Source organism: Salmo salar, chromosome 17 (assembly GCF_965601325.2).
Source record: "Salmo salar chromosome 17, fSalSal1, whole genome shotgun sequence".
Lineage (NCBI taxonomy): Eukaryota > Metazoa > Chordata > Actinopteri > Salmoniformes > Salmonidae > Salmo > Salmo salar.
In genome coordinates, this window is record NC_138307.1 from 79,787,993 (window position 1) to 79,806,618 (window position 18,626).

At 42.0% G+C, this 18,626-nt stretch overlaps 1 protein-coding gene and 1 long non-coding RNA gene across 2 annotated transcripts in view; both read right to left on the reverse strand.

Annotated features, from left to right (window-relative positions):
- Nucleotides 1-2,432: 2,432 nt before the first annotated feature.
- Nucleotides 2,433-6,552, reverse strand: LOC145861433 (uncharacterized). The gene is made up of 2 exons (XR_014381239.1): nucleotides 3,744-6,552; nucleotides 2,433-3,654 (listed from the first exon to the last, which is right to left on the reverse strand). It is a non-coding gene; the product is annotated as an uncharacterized LOC145861433 (long non-coding RNA).
- Nucleotides 6,553-6,859: 307 nt separating this feature from the next.
- The window catches only part of LOC106596602 (receptor-type tyrosine-protein phosphatase beta), a 102,955-nt gene continuing 91,188 nt past the window's right edge, over nucleotides 6,860-18,626 (reverse strand). Inside the window, 6 exon segments of the mRNA XM_082964236.1 lie at nucleotides 6,860-7,651; nucleotides 8,841-8,961; nucleotides 12,394-12,529; nucleotides 16,143-16,306; nucleotides 17,246-17,368; nucleotides 18,602-18,626. The exon segment at nucleotides 18,602-18,626 is cut by the window's right edge and continues 110 nt beyond it. Coding sequence (XP_082820362.1) covers nucleotides 7,629-7,651; nucleotides 8,841-8,961; nucleotides 12,394-12,529; nucleotides 16,143-16,306; nucleotides 17,246-17,368; nucleotides 18,602-18,626 — 592 coding nt within the window. The 3' untranslated portion in view covers nucleotides 6,860-7,628.

Consider the following 18,626-nt stretch of genomic DNA (forward strand, 5'->3'; position numbering starts at 1 on the left):
GGTCAAAAGTAGTTCATTGCTGTATATAGGTACTGCGGGGCTATTTGGGACGCAGTTGTAGAGTGGGAAGAGGACCAAGACGCATCTTTAAAAAAAATGAATAATGAAATAGTTGAATGCATCGTCATTACACTGTGTAGTGTCTGTGTAGTGTCAGCTTGTATCAGGGATGTCAAGTAGCCTCGAGGTTAGAGGTTAGAGCGTTGGGGCAGTAACAGTCGCCGGTTCAAATTCCAGAGCCAACAAGATGAAAAGTCTATCGTTGTGCAGGGGGGCACTTAACCCCCCCAACCGGTCCAGGGACACTGGAAAATGGTGGACCATGGCTCTGACCTGAACCCTCTGTGGGTGTCTCAGGGGGAGTTGGGGTATGCAAGAAACAGCCCTTCCTCCCCACACTCATTCACAAATCTACATTAGGATGAAGCCAGTGTATTGGAGTGTGTGTGAACGACGTCACACACACGTGACGGTGCACTTCAATCACACAGTACCTTTCTGTGATCAAGGGCTCTATTCAATCTGTAAAAGTGAAGAGTTATAGAAAGGACATTTCCGATTGAGCTGATGTACAGAACCTTCAGAAAGTATTCACACCCCTTGACTTTTTCCACATTTTATTGTGTTACAGCCTGAATTTAAAATGGATTACATTTAGATTTTGTTTCACAGGCCTAAACACAAGACCCCATAATTTCAAAGTGGAATTATGTTTTAAGACATTTTTAGGGCCTCTCTACACACTGAGCTGTCCTAGAGAGGGCCCCTCTACATACAGAGCTGTCTTAGAGAGGGCCCCTCTACACACAGAGCTGTCTTAGAGAGGGCCCCTCTACACACAGAGCTGTCTTAGAGAGGGCCCCTCTACACACAGAGCTGTCTTAAAGAGGGCCCTCTCTACACAGAGAGCTGTCCTAGAGAGGGCCCCTCTAAACACAGAGCAGCTCTAAGGTTCTCACTGACAGATTCAGGGTAATGCCTTCTGTAAGATCAGTGCAGGTTACTCAGGCACACAGTCCTACCAGGATATATTCAGTCCTACCAGGATGTTCAGTCCTTCCAGGATACCAGGATATTCAGTCCTACCAGGATATTCAGTCCTACCAGGATATTCAGTCCTACCAGGATACCAGGATATTCAGTCCTACCAGGATACCAGGATATTCAGTCCTACCAGGATACCAGGATATTCAGTCCTACCAGGATATTCAGTCCTACCAGGATACCAGGATATTCAGTCCTACCAGGATACCAGGATATTCAGTCCTACCAGGATATTCAGTCCTACCAGGATATTCAGTCCTACCAGGATATTCAGTCCTACCAGGATCCCAGGATATTCAGTCCTACCAGGATATTCAGTCCTACCAGGATATTCAGTCCTACCAGGATACCAGGATATTCAGTCCTACCAGGATATTCAGTCCTACCAGGATATCAGTCCTACCAGGACATTCAGTCCTACCAGGATACCAGGATATTCAGTCCTACCAGGATATTCAGTCCTACCAGGATATTCAGTCCTACCAGGATGCCAGGATATTCAGTCCTACCAGGATACCAGGATATTCAGTCCTACCAGGATATTCAGTCCTACCAGGATATTCACTCCTACCAGGATACCAGGATATTCAGTCCTACCAGGATTCCAAGATATTTAGTCCTACCAGGATATTCAGTCCTACCAGGATACCAGGATATTCAGTCCTACCAGGATACCAGGATATTCAGTCCTACCAGGATACCAGGATATTCAGTTCTACCAGGATATTCAGTCCTACCAGGATACCAGGATATTCGGTCCTGCCAGGATATTCAGTCCTACCAGGATACCAGGATATTCAGTCCTACCAGGATACCAGGATATTCAGTCCTACCAGGATACCAGGATATTCAGTCCTACCAGGATACCAGGATATTCAGTCCTACCAGGATATTCAGTCCTACCAGGATACCAGGATATTCGGTCCTGCCAGGATATTCAGTCCTACCAGGATACCAGGATATTCAGTCCTACCAGGATACCAGGATATTCAGGTCTACCAGGATACCAGGATATTCAGTCCTACCAGGATACCAGGATATTCAGTCCTACCAGGATATTCAGTCCTACCAGGATATTCAGTCCTACCAGGATATTCAGTCCTACCAGGATACCAGGATATTCAGTCCTACCAGGATATTCAGTCCTACCAGGATATTCAGTCCTACCAGGATACCAGGATATTTCAGTCCTACCAGGATATTCAGTCCTACCAGGATATTTAGTCCTACCAGGATATTCAGTCCTACCAGGATACCAGGATATTCAGTCCTACCAGGATATTCAGTCCTACCAGGATATTCAGTCCTATCATGCTGGCTCCATCCTCTCTAAATTATGTTAAGTAAAATAACCTCATGCACATCATTTCTAAGCAGGCAAAATTACATTTTTTTTGCAAACAAAACGTTTATTGTGCATCATGTGAAAATGTCAACTAGATGTGTCTATATTCTTATTTTATTATACATGAATAACATATTTAACATGGTTGCATATTCTGGGCATTATTAATGTAATCATATATTCAAAACAAAGTTTAGCTTTTTTACTTACGTGCATAACACATAGCTTATCATATCAACCAATACATATGGATAAACATGGGTTACAAATCCAGGCATATTTACAACATAACATTGTATACATTCATTCACATTGATCCAGTGCAAACACAATAAGACAGAGAAGCACTGCTCTTCCCTGTAGGTATAGGTCACGTGACAGTTGTTGGGTTGTGACACCTCTGTTAGTCACAATATGTTAACGCAATCAAATATACAATCTACACCAGTACAGTCAGACAGACTAGTGTCCTGTCCAGGGTGTGTACTAGTACATTAATATATACCAGTATAGTCAGACAGACTAGTGTCCTGTCCAGGGGGTGTACTAGTACATTAATATATACCAGTATAGTCAGACAGACTAGTGTCCTGTCCAGGGGGTGTACTAGTACATTAATATATACCAGTATAGTCAGACAGACTAGTGTCCTGTCCAGGGGGTGTACTAGTACATTAATATATACCAGTATAGTCAGACAGACTAGTGTCCTGTCCAGGGGGTGTACTAGTACATTAATATATACCAGTATAGTCAGACAGACTAGTGTCCTGTCCAGGGGGTGTACTAGTACATTAATATATACCAGTATAGACAGACAGACTAGTGTCCTGTCCAGGGGGTGTACTAGTACATTAATATATACCAGTATAGTCAGACAGACTAGTGTCCTGTCCAGGGGGTGTACTAGTACATTAATATATACCAGTATAGTCAGACAGACTAGTGTCCTGTCCAGGGGGTGTACTAGTACATTAATATATACCAGTATAGTCAGACAGACTAGTGTCCTGTCCAGGGGGTGTACTAGTACATTAATATATACCAGTATAGTCAGACAGACTAGTGTCCTGTCCAGGGGGTGTACTAGTACATTAAGTTGCCTCACGCTTCAGAAACAGGAGACAGGCTCCTGCCCTTTGGGCCGCTCTGGCTTGGACAAGGCTTCCTTATTTTGGCAGTATGCTCACCGAGTAAGACACTGATCTAGAGAGATACTACTCCTATGATTAATCACTCTATGGCTGTGTGCTCCAAATGGCACCCTATTCCCTACATAGTACACTACTTTTAACCACAGCCCTATGGGCTCTGGTCAATAGTAGTGCAGTATATAGGGAATAGGGTGCCTTACCTTTTGGGACGCCTGCCTACATCAGTGATTAATTAATACAACCTTAGTTCTCCAGAGGGATGAACGGTTCATAGTTAACTATGTGCTGAACGTAATGAGATGGCAGATTACCTCATCATATTAACAAGAGACTGGAAACAGAGTTGGAAACCAATTAGGAACATGCATCAACACTTCTCTCCTCTATTGCCAGCAGTATGATTATGAAGAACAAAAAATAAACAACAGAATTCTCTACTTTTAAATGAAAGGGAACATTCTAGGCTAGGGAACATTCTAGGCTAGGGAACATTCTAGGCTAGGGAACATTCTAGGCTAGGGAACATTCTAGGCTAGGGAACATTCCAGGCTAGGGAACATTCTAGGCTAGGGAACATTCCAGGCTAGGGAACATTCCAGGCTAGGGAACATTCTAGGCTAGGGAACATTCCAGGCTAGGGAACATTCTAGGCTAGGGAACATTCTAGGCTAGGGAACATTCCAGGCTAGGGAACATTCTAGGCTAGGGAACATTCCAGGCTAGGGAACATTCTAGGCTAGGGAACATTCCAGGCTAGGGAACATTCTAGGCTAGGGAACATTCTTTCAGCTAGTTTAAGCTATGTTCATATTCCAGATGCACAACCATCCCATAGATCATGTGGAATTATACCTACTGTAAATGATACCTACTGTAAATGATACATACTGTAACCGATACCTACTGTAAATGGTACCTACTGTAAATGATACCTACTGTAAATGATACCTACTGTAAATGATACATACTGTAAATGATATGATACATACTGTAAATGATACATACTGTAAATGATACATACTGTAAATGATACGGCAGGCTTACGCCATGACCTCTCTGTTAAAGACAGTTAATTCCTCTGATTTGCCTCCAACACCTCTGTCCCTAATCTCCTTGTTTCTTTCTAAAGGCCTTGGTTAGAAGGTTTCCCCCTGCAGGTCAACTGTTGGTTGGTGAGCGAGGTAGTAGCGATGTAACAGCAAAACAGAAACGTTGGAAGAATATTCATCAGGTAGCTAAGCGCCTTCACATGAAGTTTTAGCTGCTGTATGGGCACGAGCCATACTCTGGTGAAACTCAGAGAGATGTGTTCTAGAGGGTCATTGGGGATCTAAGAACGTATTAGTTTGACAGGAGGGAGGCGGATTGATATAGATTTCTGTAATGAAAAACTTTTGAGGAATCCACAGTGGAGCTTAACACAATTAAATCCACTCAACTCCCAGCAGGGAGGAGAACAGATGGAGAGATTTGATGTTTCTGTACTATATTATCTGGAGACAATCTCTTTATGATATGACCTTTAGGCTTATAGGGGAGGACAGGGGTGAGAGGGTCAAGCCTGAGAGACTGGTGCTCTGCTCTACTCTACACAATAATTTATACATTGTCTTACTTGCTGTGTGGGGTTATTTGGTGCAAAATCAATGACGAGCGCCAGCATTTTTTTGTGAAGAGGGGAATAGGACTAAACAGGAAATTCAATATCCCTGCTACTGGGAGGAGTCAGAATGTGTTCCATCTGATACTACTGGGAGGAGTCAGAATGTGTTCCATCTGATACTACTGGGAGGAGTCAGAATGTGTTCCATCTGATACAACTGGGAGGAGTCAGAATGTGTTCCATCTGATACAACTGGGAGGAGTCAGAATGTGTTCCATCTGATACTAGCGGGAGGAGTCAGAATGTGTTCCATCTGATACTACTGGGAGGAGTCAGAATGTGTTCCATCTGATACAACTGGGAGGAGTCAGAATGTGTTCCATCTAATACAACTGGGAGGAGTCAGAATGTGTTCCATCTGATACTAGCGGGAGGAGTCAGAATGTGTTCCATCTGATACTAGCGGGAGGAGTCAGAATGTGTTCCATCTGATACTACTGAGAGGAGTCAGAATGTGTTCCATCTGATACTACTGGGAGGAGTCAGAATGTGTTCCATCTGATACTAGTGGGAGGAGTCAGAATGTGTTCCATCTGATACTACTGGGAGGAGTCAGAATGTGTTCCATCTGATACTACTGGGAGGAGTCAGAATGTGTTCCATCTGATACTACTGGGAGGAGTCAGAATGTGTTCCATCTGATACTACTGGGAGGAGTCAGAATGTGTTCCATCTGATACTAGTGGGAGGAGTCAGAACCCTGAAAATGATCCTCTTAGTATTTTCATGTTTAAATTGAACAACAAAGTTAAACTAAATATGTGATATTTGTATATAGAGTAGAGACACTAACGTAACGGGAGCCATTGGAGAGAAGATTCAATATGAATGTACTATTTATATGTAGATACAGATTGATATTGAAATACTAACGGAATGAGAGCTACTGAAGATCTGCAATATCTTCAGTAACAATGGGAAGAATGCCAACCAACACTGTCTCTTCTGTAGCTCAGTCTTTGTTTCCGTGGCTAGGGGCTCAGAGAAGCTCAGACAGAGAAATGCCACGTCCCAAACCTGTAGACTGGAAAGGTCAGTGTCTTGGCCACTACAGACCTTTCACAGGGTCAGGATGTTGACATTTTGTTCAATTCTCTCACTTTATCCCCAGGATCTCAGCAGGATTTGGCCAGTATTGCTTATTGTGTGAAGTTTCTTCAGTTGTTTTTAGTTTAGTCCTATTTCTAGACCTTCTCCTGTTTAGATCAGGAAGCTGGCCAGCTCAGATTCAGTTGAAGGGATCTCCTGCTCAGTTCAACATGACATAGAAAGATCACTGTTTGTATGTTCACAGACACATTCATCAGCCTAGTTTTATGCCAAAAGGATGAAAAGAAATGCAACATCATGTTTTGAGGAAGGTAATGTACAAAACCCATACAGTCCCTCTCATGAACACTCCCTCCATCTGGTTCGAAAGACCATGGAAAAAAGGTTACCACCTCTTTCGGAGACAACCGAATACAAGATGGCATTTGTTTTCCAGTAGAGTATTCCCTTCGCCCTAGAAAACATAGGTAGCCGAGATGTCATACTTATACAAACTATATACTGTTCCCTCTTCCAGGCTCTACTGTACAATCTCAATGGTACACACACACAACATGAACTGACGATATGTTTAAAGATAAGAGAACTATTCACAACACAAGCAACTGTACAAACGGTCTGCTACTTTATACAAGGATATAGACAGCATTGTGATGAGCTACTCTCAAGACAGCTAGCTGTCTGTCTGTCTGCTTCGGGTTAATTATTTTTTAACTACGAACCAGCAACTACGATTTAGAACATATTATACAGAAAGGGCTTTGTACCCAAATGGCACCCTATTCCCTATATAGTGCACAACTTTTGATTAGGACCCATAGAGAATAGGGTGCCAGTTGGGATGCAGGGAAGGTTCCTTCAGGGAAGGTTTTTAGGGAGTCAAGCCTTGTCATAATAATGCTTTGTGATGTAGGGTAGCTACGCCTCATAGAATCCCATTTATTGCTTCGCCTGATATTTTTCATTCATCTTTTTTCTATTACATTGAATAAGAATCATTATATCCACATTTATATCTGTTCCTTTTGTCTTTTCATCAGACATTACTAATATTGAAAAAACATGAGTTTAGAAATAATGTTTCTTGGAAGAGCTTACAATTAGGTGCAAAACAATATAAACATATATCTCATTGAATGCAACCTAAGATTCAGGTATAAGTGAATGTAATGTCAATATTTCCAGACGTGGATCTGTTCCATTTTAAACAGACATCCTGAGAGGTTGAACCAACAGTGTATCAATAATAAATAGCTTTACCCCCCCACTCTATAGTGCTGTAGTTGTGACAGACTGGCTGTCTGCTGGTGTTCAACAGATTCTTCCCTGCTTTTCATTCTCACTCAGTTGTGGAGAGGAACCCAGACTGTCTTTAGCGTCCCGTGTACACAAAATCTGAAGAGAGCAAGACAAATAAAGGCACATTTAGTCAAATATTATGTCAAACACATGTACTAAATGTACCCTTCCGTATGATTAAGTTGTTTAGACGGTTTAGGGGATTATCGTTTTAGCGACTCAAAATGGAACTGTGATTAAAGGCATAGAGTTAGACATACTAGAACGGGACATTGCCATCAAGTCAATTCTGGTGGGGGGACCAGCTGCCATGTTGGCTTTGTCCGTTCCACTCATGGTAATTCTATTGGTAGGCTTGTAATTCTAATTCTATTGGTAGACCTATATCTATAGTCTGCATATATAGTATTGGTATGGTGGTATAGTCTCACCATGGTAGTAGTCTGGATATATAGTCTTGGTATAGTCTCACCATGGTAGTAGTCTGGATATATAGTCTTGGTATGGTGGTATAGTCTCACCATGGTAGTAGTCTGGATATATAGTCTTGGTATGGTGGTATAGTCTCACCATGGTAGTAGTCTGGATATATAGTCTTGGTATGGTGGTATAGTCTCACCATGGTAGTAGTCTGGATATATAGTCTTGGTATGGTGGTATAGTCTCACCATGGTAGTAGTCTGGATATATAGTCTTGGTATAGTCTCACCATGGTAGTAGTCTGGATATATAGTCTTGGTACGGTGGTATAGTCTCACCATGGTAGTAGTCTGGATATATAGTCTTGGTATGGTGGTATAGTCTCACCATGGTAGTAGTCTGGATATATAGTCTTGGTACGGTGGTATAGTCTCACCATGGTAGTAGTCTGGATATATAGTCTTGGTATGGTGGTATAGTCTCACCATGGTAGTAGTCTGGATATATAGTCTTGGTATGGTGGTATAGTCTTACCACGGTAGTAATCTGGATATATGGTCTGGTGGTATAGTCTTACCACGGTAGTAATCTGGATATATAGTCTTGGTATGGGGGTATAGTCTTACCATGGTAGTAATCTGGATATATAGTCTTGGTATGATGGTATAGTCTTACCACGGTAGTAATCTGGATATATAGTCTTGGTATGATGGTATAGTCTTACCACGGTAGTAATCTGGATATATAGTCTTGGTATGATGGTATAGTCTTACCACGGTAGTAATCTGGATATATAGTCTTGGTATGATGATATAGTCTTACCACGGTAGTAATCTGGATATATGGTCTGGGGGTATAGTCTTACCACGGTAGTAGTCTGGGTTGAAGTTCTCATAGATGGGGTAGAGAGGGTTCTCCTGCTCACTACGGAGCTTCCTGGCTCTCAGGACATCTCGAACACACTGGTGGAGGAAGGAGTACTGGTACTGTGGGGAGGACAGCATTCACATCAATATCATCAATACTACTGTTCACCTGCTGTGGGGAGGACAGCATTCACATCAACACTACTGTTCATCTGCTGTGGGGAGGACAGCATTCACATCAATATCATCAATACTACTGTTCATCTGCTGTGGGGAGGACAGCATTCACATCAACACTACTGTTCATCTGCTGTGGGGAGGACAGCATTCACATCAATACTACTGTTCATCTGCTGTGGGGAGGACAGCATTCACATCAACACTACTGTTCATCTGCTGTGGGGAGGACAGCACTCACATCAATACTACTGTTCATCTGCTGTGGGGAGGACAGCATTCACATCAATACTACTGTTCATCTGCTGTGGGGAGGACAGCATTCACATCAATACTACTGTTCACCTGCTGTGGGGAGGACAGCACTCACATCAATATCATCAATACTACTGTTCATCTGCTGTGGGGAGGACAGTATTCACATCAATACTACTGTTCATCTGCTGTGGGAGGACAGCATTCACATCAATACTACTGTTCATCTGCTGTGGGGAGGACAGTATTCACATCAATACTACTGTTCATCTGCTGTGGGGAGGACAGTATTCACATCAATACTACTGTTCATCTGCTGTGGGGAGGACAGCACTCACATCAATACTACTGTTCATCTGCTGTGGGGAGGACAGTATTCACATCAATACTACTGTTCATCTGCTGTGGGGAGGACAGCACTCACATCAATACTACTGTTCATCTGCTGTGGGGAGGACAGTATTCACATCAATACTACTGTTCATCTGCTGTGGGGAGGACAGCACTCACATCAATACTACTGTTCATCTGCTGTGGGGAGGACAGCACTCACATCAATACTACTGTTCATCTGCTGTGGGGAGGACAGCATTCACATCAATACTACTGTTCATCTGCTGTGGGGAGGACAGCATTCACATCAATACTACTGTTCATCTGCTGTGGGGAGGACAGCATTCACATCAATACTACTGTTCATCTGCTGTGGGGAGGACAGGATTCACATCAATATCATCAATACTACTGTTAATCTGCTGTGGGGAGGACAGCATTCACATCAATATCATCAATACTACTGTTAATCTGCTGTGGGGAGGACAGCATTCACATCAATACTACTGTTCATCTGCTGTGGGGAGGACAGGATTCACATCAATATCATCAATACTACTGTTAATCTGCTGTGGGGAGGACAGCATTCACATCAATATCATCAATACTACTGTTAATCTGCTGTGGGGAGGACAGCATTCACATCAATACTACTGTTCATCTGGTGTGGGGAGGACAGCATTCACATCAATACTACTGTTCCATCTGCTGTGGGGAGGACAGCATTCACATCAATACTACTGTTCATCTGCTGTGGGGAGGACAGCATTCACATCAATACTACTGTTCATCTGCTGTGGGGAGGACAGCACTCACATCAATACTACTGTTCATCTGCTGTGGGGAGGACAGCACTCACATCAATACTACTTTCCATCTGCTGTGGGTTTCTCAATGAACCAAAACAAACATTTCTTTAATGCGTCATCTTCACTACTCAATAAGAACCTTTTGCAACATTTCTGCTTAATGTGTTGTGCCTTTGCCATTTTGACAACATACTGTGTTATCCCACTAAGCTAAAGCCTAGGCATTATGATTGGGGAGCTAATGCAAGACGTTGTGTCTCAGGCACAAACATTGTGCTATCATTACCACTGCATAGCAGATCAAAAGGATGAAGCCTTCCCTTTGATTCTGCTGATACACATCCCCATTTATTATCTCTGGCTATATATTATCACTGGCTATATATTATCACTGGCTATATATTATCACTGGCTATATATTATCACTGGCTATATATTATCTCTGGCTATATATTATCTCTGGCTATATATTATCTCTGGCTATATATTATCACTGGCTATATATTATCACTGGCTATATATTATCTCTGGCTATATATTATCTCTGGCTATATATTATCTCTGGCTATATATTATCACTGGCTATATATTATCTCTGGCTATATATTATCACTGGCTATATATTATCACTGGCTATATATTATCACTGGCTATATATTATCTCTGGCTATATATTATCACTGGCTATATATTATCTCTGGCTATATATTATCACTGGCTATATATTATCACTGGCTATATATTATCACTGGCTATATATTATCACTGGCTATATAAGATCACTGGCTATATATTATCACTGGCTATATATTATCACTGGCTATATATTATCACTGGCTATATAAGATCACTGGCTATATATTATCACTGGCTATATATTATCACTGGCTATATATTATCACTGGCTATATATTATCACTGGCTATATAAGATCACTGGCTATATATTATCACTGGCTATATATTATCTGTGGCTATATATTATCTCTGGCTATATATTATCTCTGGCTATATATTATCACTGGCTATATATTATCACTGGCTATATGTTATCACTGGCTATATATTATCACAGGCTATATAAGATCACTGGCTATATATTATCACTGGCTATATATTATCTCTGGCTATATATTATCACTGGCTATATATTATCACTGGCTATATATTATCACTGGCTATATATTATCACTGGCTACATATTATCACTGGCTACATGTTATCACAGGCTATATGTTATCACTGGCTATATGTTATCACTGGCTATATGTTATCACTGGCTATATATTATCACTGGCTATATGTTATCACTGGCTATATGTTATCATTGGCTATATATTATCACTGGCTATATGTTATCATTGGCTATATATTATCACTGGCTATATATTATCACTGGCTATATATTATCAGTGGCTATATATTATCATTGGTTATATATTATCTTTGGCTATATATTATCACTGGCTATATATTATCACTGGGGATCACTGGCTATATATTATCACTGGCTATATATTATCTCTGGCTATATATTATCACTGGCTATATATTATCACTGGCTATATATTATCACTGGGGATCACTGGCTATATATTATCACTGGCTATATATTATCTCTGGCTATATATTATCACTGGCTGTATATTATCACTGGCTATATATTATCACTGGCTATATATTATCACTGGGGATCACTGGCTATATATTATCACTGGCTATATATTATCACTGGCTACATATTATCTCTGGCTATATATTATCTCTGGCTATATATTATCACTGGCATCACTGGCTATATATTATCACTGGGGATCACTGGCTATATATTATCACTGGCTACATATTATCTCTGGCTACATATTATCTCTGGCTATATATTATCACTGGCATCACTGGCTAACATTGACGTTCATTATACTCATGGAAATGTACCAAGTCATGGAAGCAGTTTTGTTGAATGAATTGCGACTCGTTACCTCTGTTTGCACCATGTGAGAGCGGTGCAGCCGGAGGTCAAACACACAGCCGTAGACATCCACTGTTCCTATGCTGTCCAGCTGTTGAAGGACCCGGTCCAGAACCATGAACGTCCCTGTACGACCCACTCCAGCACTGAGGGAGATCGGGAGGGAGAGAGAGAGAGAGAAAGGGGAAGAGAGAGAGAAGAGTGATTGATGTAATTTACACAACATTTACCATTGACATACATACCATGTATTTATACACTTGTGGTAAATCATATTAAAATCATTTGATATTGGTATTTAATTTAATTGGTGTGCCTACACAGCTACCATCCTGATTGAAGGATTTCTCCTTTGACACACACACACACACACACACACACACACACACACACACACACACACACACACACACACACACACACACACACACACACACACACACACACACACACACACACACACACACACACACACACACACACACACACACAGAGACAGTAATGATAAATGATGACGATCAATCACAATCCATCATCCAGGACGCTGCACATAATAGTATTCCTGCTGGAGGATATGCTTCACTGAAACACAGTACACCAGTACTAACAGAGTTCTCTCCACTTTGACGGCACAACTAACATCTGGTTCATAAACGGGAGCTGGTCAGGGTCAGTAGTTCACTGGTCTAGGCTCTAGACGTCACCAACAGTGATGGAATGGCAGACTCCTGTAGCTGAGAGCGATACCCGCGACGGGAGAAAGAGAGTCACCACCGAGTAATGGACTCTCCTCTGGCAGAAAAACGACACTTGCTTACTTCTCCTTGCTGTAAAGTGTGTTGTGGCTTATCTGTGAACTTTACATTCCTGTTGATCTGATCCTGAAGGAGTGTAGAGCACCATCAGCCAGGTTCATCTCATTTCTGTCTATATAGAGATGAGGGTGGTCCAGACACCATCAGCCAGGTTCATCTCATTTCTGTCTATATAGAGATGAGGGTGGTCCAGACACCATCAGCCAGGTTCATCTTCTTTCTGTCTATATAGAGATGAGGGTGGTCCAGACACCATCAGCCAGGTTCATCTTCTTTCTGTCTATATAGAGATGAGGGTGGTCCAGACACCATCAGCCAGGTTCATCTAATTTCTGTCTATATAGAGCTGAGGCTGGTCTAAATCACCATCAGCCAGGTTCATCTCATTTCTGTCTATATAGAGCTGAGCCTGGTCTAAGTCACCATCAGCCAGGTTCATCTCCTTTCTGTCTATATAGAGCTGAGCCTGGTCTAAGTCACCATCAGCCATGTTCATCTCCTTTATGTCTATATAGAGCTGAGAGTTGTCTAGACACCATCAGCCAGGTTAATCTAATTTCTGTCTATATAGAGCTGAGCCTGATCTAAATCACCATCAGCCAGGTTCATCTAATTTCTGTCTATATAGAGCTGAGGCTGGTCTAAATCACCATCAGCCAGGTTCATCTAATTTCTGTCTATATAGAGCTGAGCCTGATCTAATTCACCATCAGCCAGGTTCATCTCCTTTCTGTTTAAATAGAGATGAGGGTGGTCCAGACACCATCAGCCAGGTTCATCTCATTTCTGTCTATATAGAGCTGAGAGTGGTCCAGACACCATCAGCCAGGTTCATCTCATTTCTGTCTATATAGAGCTGAGAGTGGTCCAGACACCATCAGCCAGGTTCATACATTAAAAAGTCTATCAGAATTCCAGTCATTCCAATAAATGTTATACCCGTTGATGTTCAGGAATAGGACCTGGAAATATGGAGGTATAGATTAGCCAAACTGTTTTACCTGAGGCCAAACATTTCCTCATTGTGAAAAGTAACTAAGGTCTGACAGGACAGAGGAAGTGGCAAACATCCTGCTTATCGATCTAAACTAAGGACTTATTAGCCAGCCCTACTCTGTTGTTGATGATTTTTCATGGAGGACTGACTAGGCTCATTGACTGATTAGGCTCATTGACTGACTAGGCTCATTGATTTGAAAAATAAAGTCTGTGCTCATGGAATGGCATGCTTTGAGCACTACTGAAAAGTGCTATTTCCATGTGAAAAATGAATGGCATATGCTGTGTTTGCTATAGGCCTATTGTTGACCTTTTTGTTGGTGACACGTTGATATCTTGATGATATGCAGCTGTTTAAAGGGCAAATCCACAGATGAAACAATAACAAAATGGACACCCCGCCTCGGCTTTGGTAAAAAGCTGAGAGATGGGCCTGGAGAAATGTAACCACTCTCAGATTAATAGACAGAGCTGTGGATGCAAGGACTGACCATCCATGATATCAACATTATTTTGTTAACCATGTTATGAGGCTATACAGTGTTTGTTTACATTTACAATGTTTACAAACATTGGGGTAAAACAAGCATATATATTGGGTTCTCATGGAGTGGGACAGTTGAACTAAGCTCATGAGGCATTTATAAGTTATATTCTTCAAGAATCAATGGATGTATACATTTATAAATACAAAAATGGATGTAGCAACTACAGACTGTCCCTTTAAGTCTATCAACAGTGTGTGAGTTTGAGCCTATGTCCATTAGGCCTATGGATTATTATTTTATCAGCATGAATTAGATTGAGCAATAAAAGCCCCACTTTTATTCCATAGGCTGGGGTCCTCACTATGCAGCTGTTGCCAGAGCACATTTTTAACTGGCTGTTTAGGATCTGCACTATGCAGCTGTTGCCAGAGCACATTTTAAACTGGCTGTTTAGGATCCGCACTATGCAGTTGTTGCCAGAGCACATTTTTAACTGGCTGTCCACTGGTTTCAAAACAGTGATTGACAGGCAGCTTAAACTTCTTCAGTTCAACTATTATTGTGTTAAAATGCATATGATTTCTTGAACAGCCGTCCACAACAACCATAATCCGTAAAGCACAAATAGCTAAATGAGAGAGCAGCAGTGTGATTCACATCAATGCTCTATGTAGATATCAATAATAAGTGATATCTGTATCGCTGTAAACTACATCACCATCCTTACCTCCAAGCCTTTATTCAAGTTAGATCATCTTTGGAGGCCAACAGCAGTCACACCATTGGCCTACAAAAGCCTATTCCTGCTCTTTTCCCACCATCCATCAAACATATTTGGTGTGTCATCATAGTGGTCTCTGACTTGTGGTCAGACTCTCTCAGGCGGAACAAACGTAAACTTGCGTCTTTTTTCAACGCTGATTTGAATGTCTTTGAGAAAACAGAGAAGTGTGAAAGATTTGTGTTTCTTCTCACAAACATCTTTTTTAAATTTAAAAGCAATCCTTTGAAGTAATCATCGAGTTTTTCAAAAGTATCTGATTACAATATTATAGCTGGTAACGGATTACAGTTACTGTTTTTTTGTAATCCCTTACATGTAATCCGTTACTGCCCAACCCTGCGAGGGGACTAGTCTAATGTATGGAGCTGATCAATTATTAATCGGCCTCACTACATTTTCTCAGTCACGTTGCTTGTCTTTTCTTTGACTCATGTCTGCCAAGGGGGAAACTCTTTCTGATGGGAGATGAACCCTCTGACTCCGCTAAGTTTACATCTACCCTGGCATAATTTCCTGAGTTTGAACACACACACACACACACACACACACACACACACACACACACACACACACACACACACACACACACACACACACACACACACACACACGCACACGCACACAAACACACAATATCCCCTTCCACACACACCGAGGTGGCCCTTACACATACCTGCAGTGAACAACGGTGGCTCCAGTGCTGGGGGCTCTGTCGATGTAGTCCCTGACGGTCCGTACGAACTCGATGAGGGACTGGGTGGTCTCGGGGACCCCATGGTCTGGCCACACCGTGTAGTGGAAGTGTCTCACCACCCGAGGGAAGCTGGGACGACCCTCCTGAAGAGATACAAGATGAGGGATGTTCAGGACAGGAAATGCAGGGTATCTCCCTCTTGGGGGCTCCCGAGTGGCGCAGCGGTCTAAGGTACTGTATCTCAGTGCAAGAGGTGACCCTACAATCTCTGGTTCTAATCTAGGCTGAATCACATCCGGCCGTGATTGGGAGTCCCATAGGGTGGCGCACAATTGGTCCAGCGTTGTCCGGGTTTGGTCGGGGTAGGCCGTCATTGTAAATAAGAATTTGTAATTAACTGACTTACCTGGTTAAATAAAAGGTTAAATAAAAAATACATAAAAAAATAAAAAATAAATAAAAAAATAAAGTCGGACCTTCCCACCAGGTCTAGAATGTACCTTGTAGATCAGGATCTAAGCGATTAGAGGATCAAACAGTTTTATCTGTCTTGGTACTGATGGTTTATATAAAAACAGGTCATCCTAGTGAACTGAAAGCTCTTCAGTTGGGCTACAGCTTTCAATAGTGACAGTAACAGAGAAGCTGCCATATTATCTGAGGTTATTGTTACTGAGGTGATTGTTACTGAGGTGATTGTTACTGAGGTGATTGTTACTGAGGTGATTGTTTCTGAGGTGATTGTTACTGAGGTGATTGTTACTGAGGTGTTTGTTACTGAGGTGTTTGTTACCGAGGTGACTGTTACTGAGGTGACTGTTACTGAGGTGATTGTTACTGAGGTGATTGTTTCTGAGGTGATTGTTACTGAGGTGATTGTTTCTGAGGTGATTGTTTCTGAGGTGATTGTTACTGAGGTGATTGTTACTGAGGTGATTGTTACTGAGGTGATTGTTTCTGAGGTGATTGTTACTGAGGTGACTGTTACTGAGGTGATTGTTACTGAGGTGACTGTTACTGAGGTGACTGTTACTGAGGGGATTGTTACTGAGGGGATTGTTACTGAGGTGACTGTTACTCACAGAGCTGATCTTGAACTCCCTGATTGTCCATTCAGCCAGGACAGACTCAGACAGCATTTGAACCACCAGGTCTCCATAGTACAGAGGCTCCCGGTCAGCTGGCCAGTAGTGGTCACACTTCACCTGGACGGGGACAACAATGACCACGGTTAGACCATTAGATCTCTTGATTTGTTGACTGACTGACTGGTTGATAAAGGGATTGAGTTATTTATTGAATAGTTTGTTCATTTATTCATTTGTTTGTTTGTTTGTTTGTTCGTCCATCCATCTATCCCCATTCATTCATCCCTCTATCCATCCAAAATGTCCCACTCATAGTAAAGTCCAATAATATCAGACTTTTTATGTCTAATCAAATGTAATTTGTCACATGCGCCGAATACAACAGGTGTAGACCTTACCGTGAAATGCTTACTGACAAGGCCATTAACCAACAATGCAGTTTTAAGAAAATATTTTCTAAATAAACTAAAGTAAAATAAAAACACAATAAAATAAGAATAATGAGGCGATATACAGCGGGTACCAGTACCGAGTCAATGTGCGGGGGTACAGGTTAGTTGAGGTAATTTGTACATGTAGGTAGGGGTAAAGTGACTATGCATAGGTAATAAACATTGAGTAGCAGCAGTGTAAAAAACAAAGGGGGGGGGGGGGGGGGGTGGTCAATACAAATAGTCCAGGTGGCCAATTAATTAATTGTTCAGCAGTCTATGACTTGGGTGTAGAAGCTTTTAAGGAGCCTTTTGGACCTAGACTTGGCGCTCCTGTACCACTTGCCGTGCGGTAGCAGAGAGAACAGTCAATGACTTGGGTGACTGGAGTCTTTGACAATTTTTTGGGGCTTCCTCTGACACCGCCTGGTATAGAGGTCCTGGATGGCAGGAAGCTTGGCCCCAGTGATGTACTGGGCTGTACTCACTACCCTCTGTAGGTCCTTACGGTCGGATGCTGAGCAGTTGCCATACTAGGCGGTGATGCAACCGGTCAGGATGCTCTCGATGGTGCAGTTGTATAACTTTTTTAGGGTCTGGGAACCCATGCCAAATATTTTCAGTCTCCTGAGGGGGAAGAGGCATTGTCCTGCCCTCTTCACGACTTTCTTGGTGTGTTTGGACCATGATAGTTTGTTGGTGATGTGGACACCAAGGAACTGAAACTCTCGACCAGCTCCACTTCAGCCCCATAGATGTGAATGAGGGCGTGTTCAGTCAATCCAGTCAGGCCATATGTCAAGTTCTCAATGATTTAGATTACTGACCATTATCAGGGTTCTTTAGGAACTATTTATTTCTCTGAGTTACTATGGAAACACATCTGTCATGCCCCCCTCCCCCCCATTCTCCGACTCACCCGTCCCTTCTCCACACATTGCGTC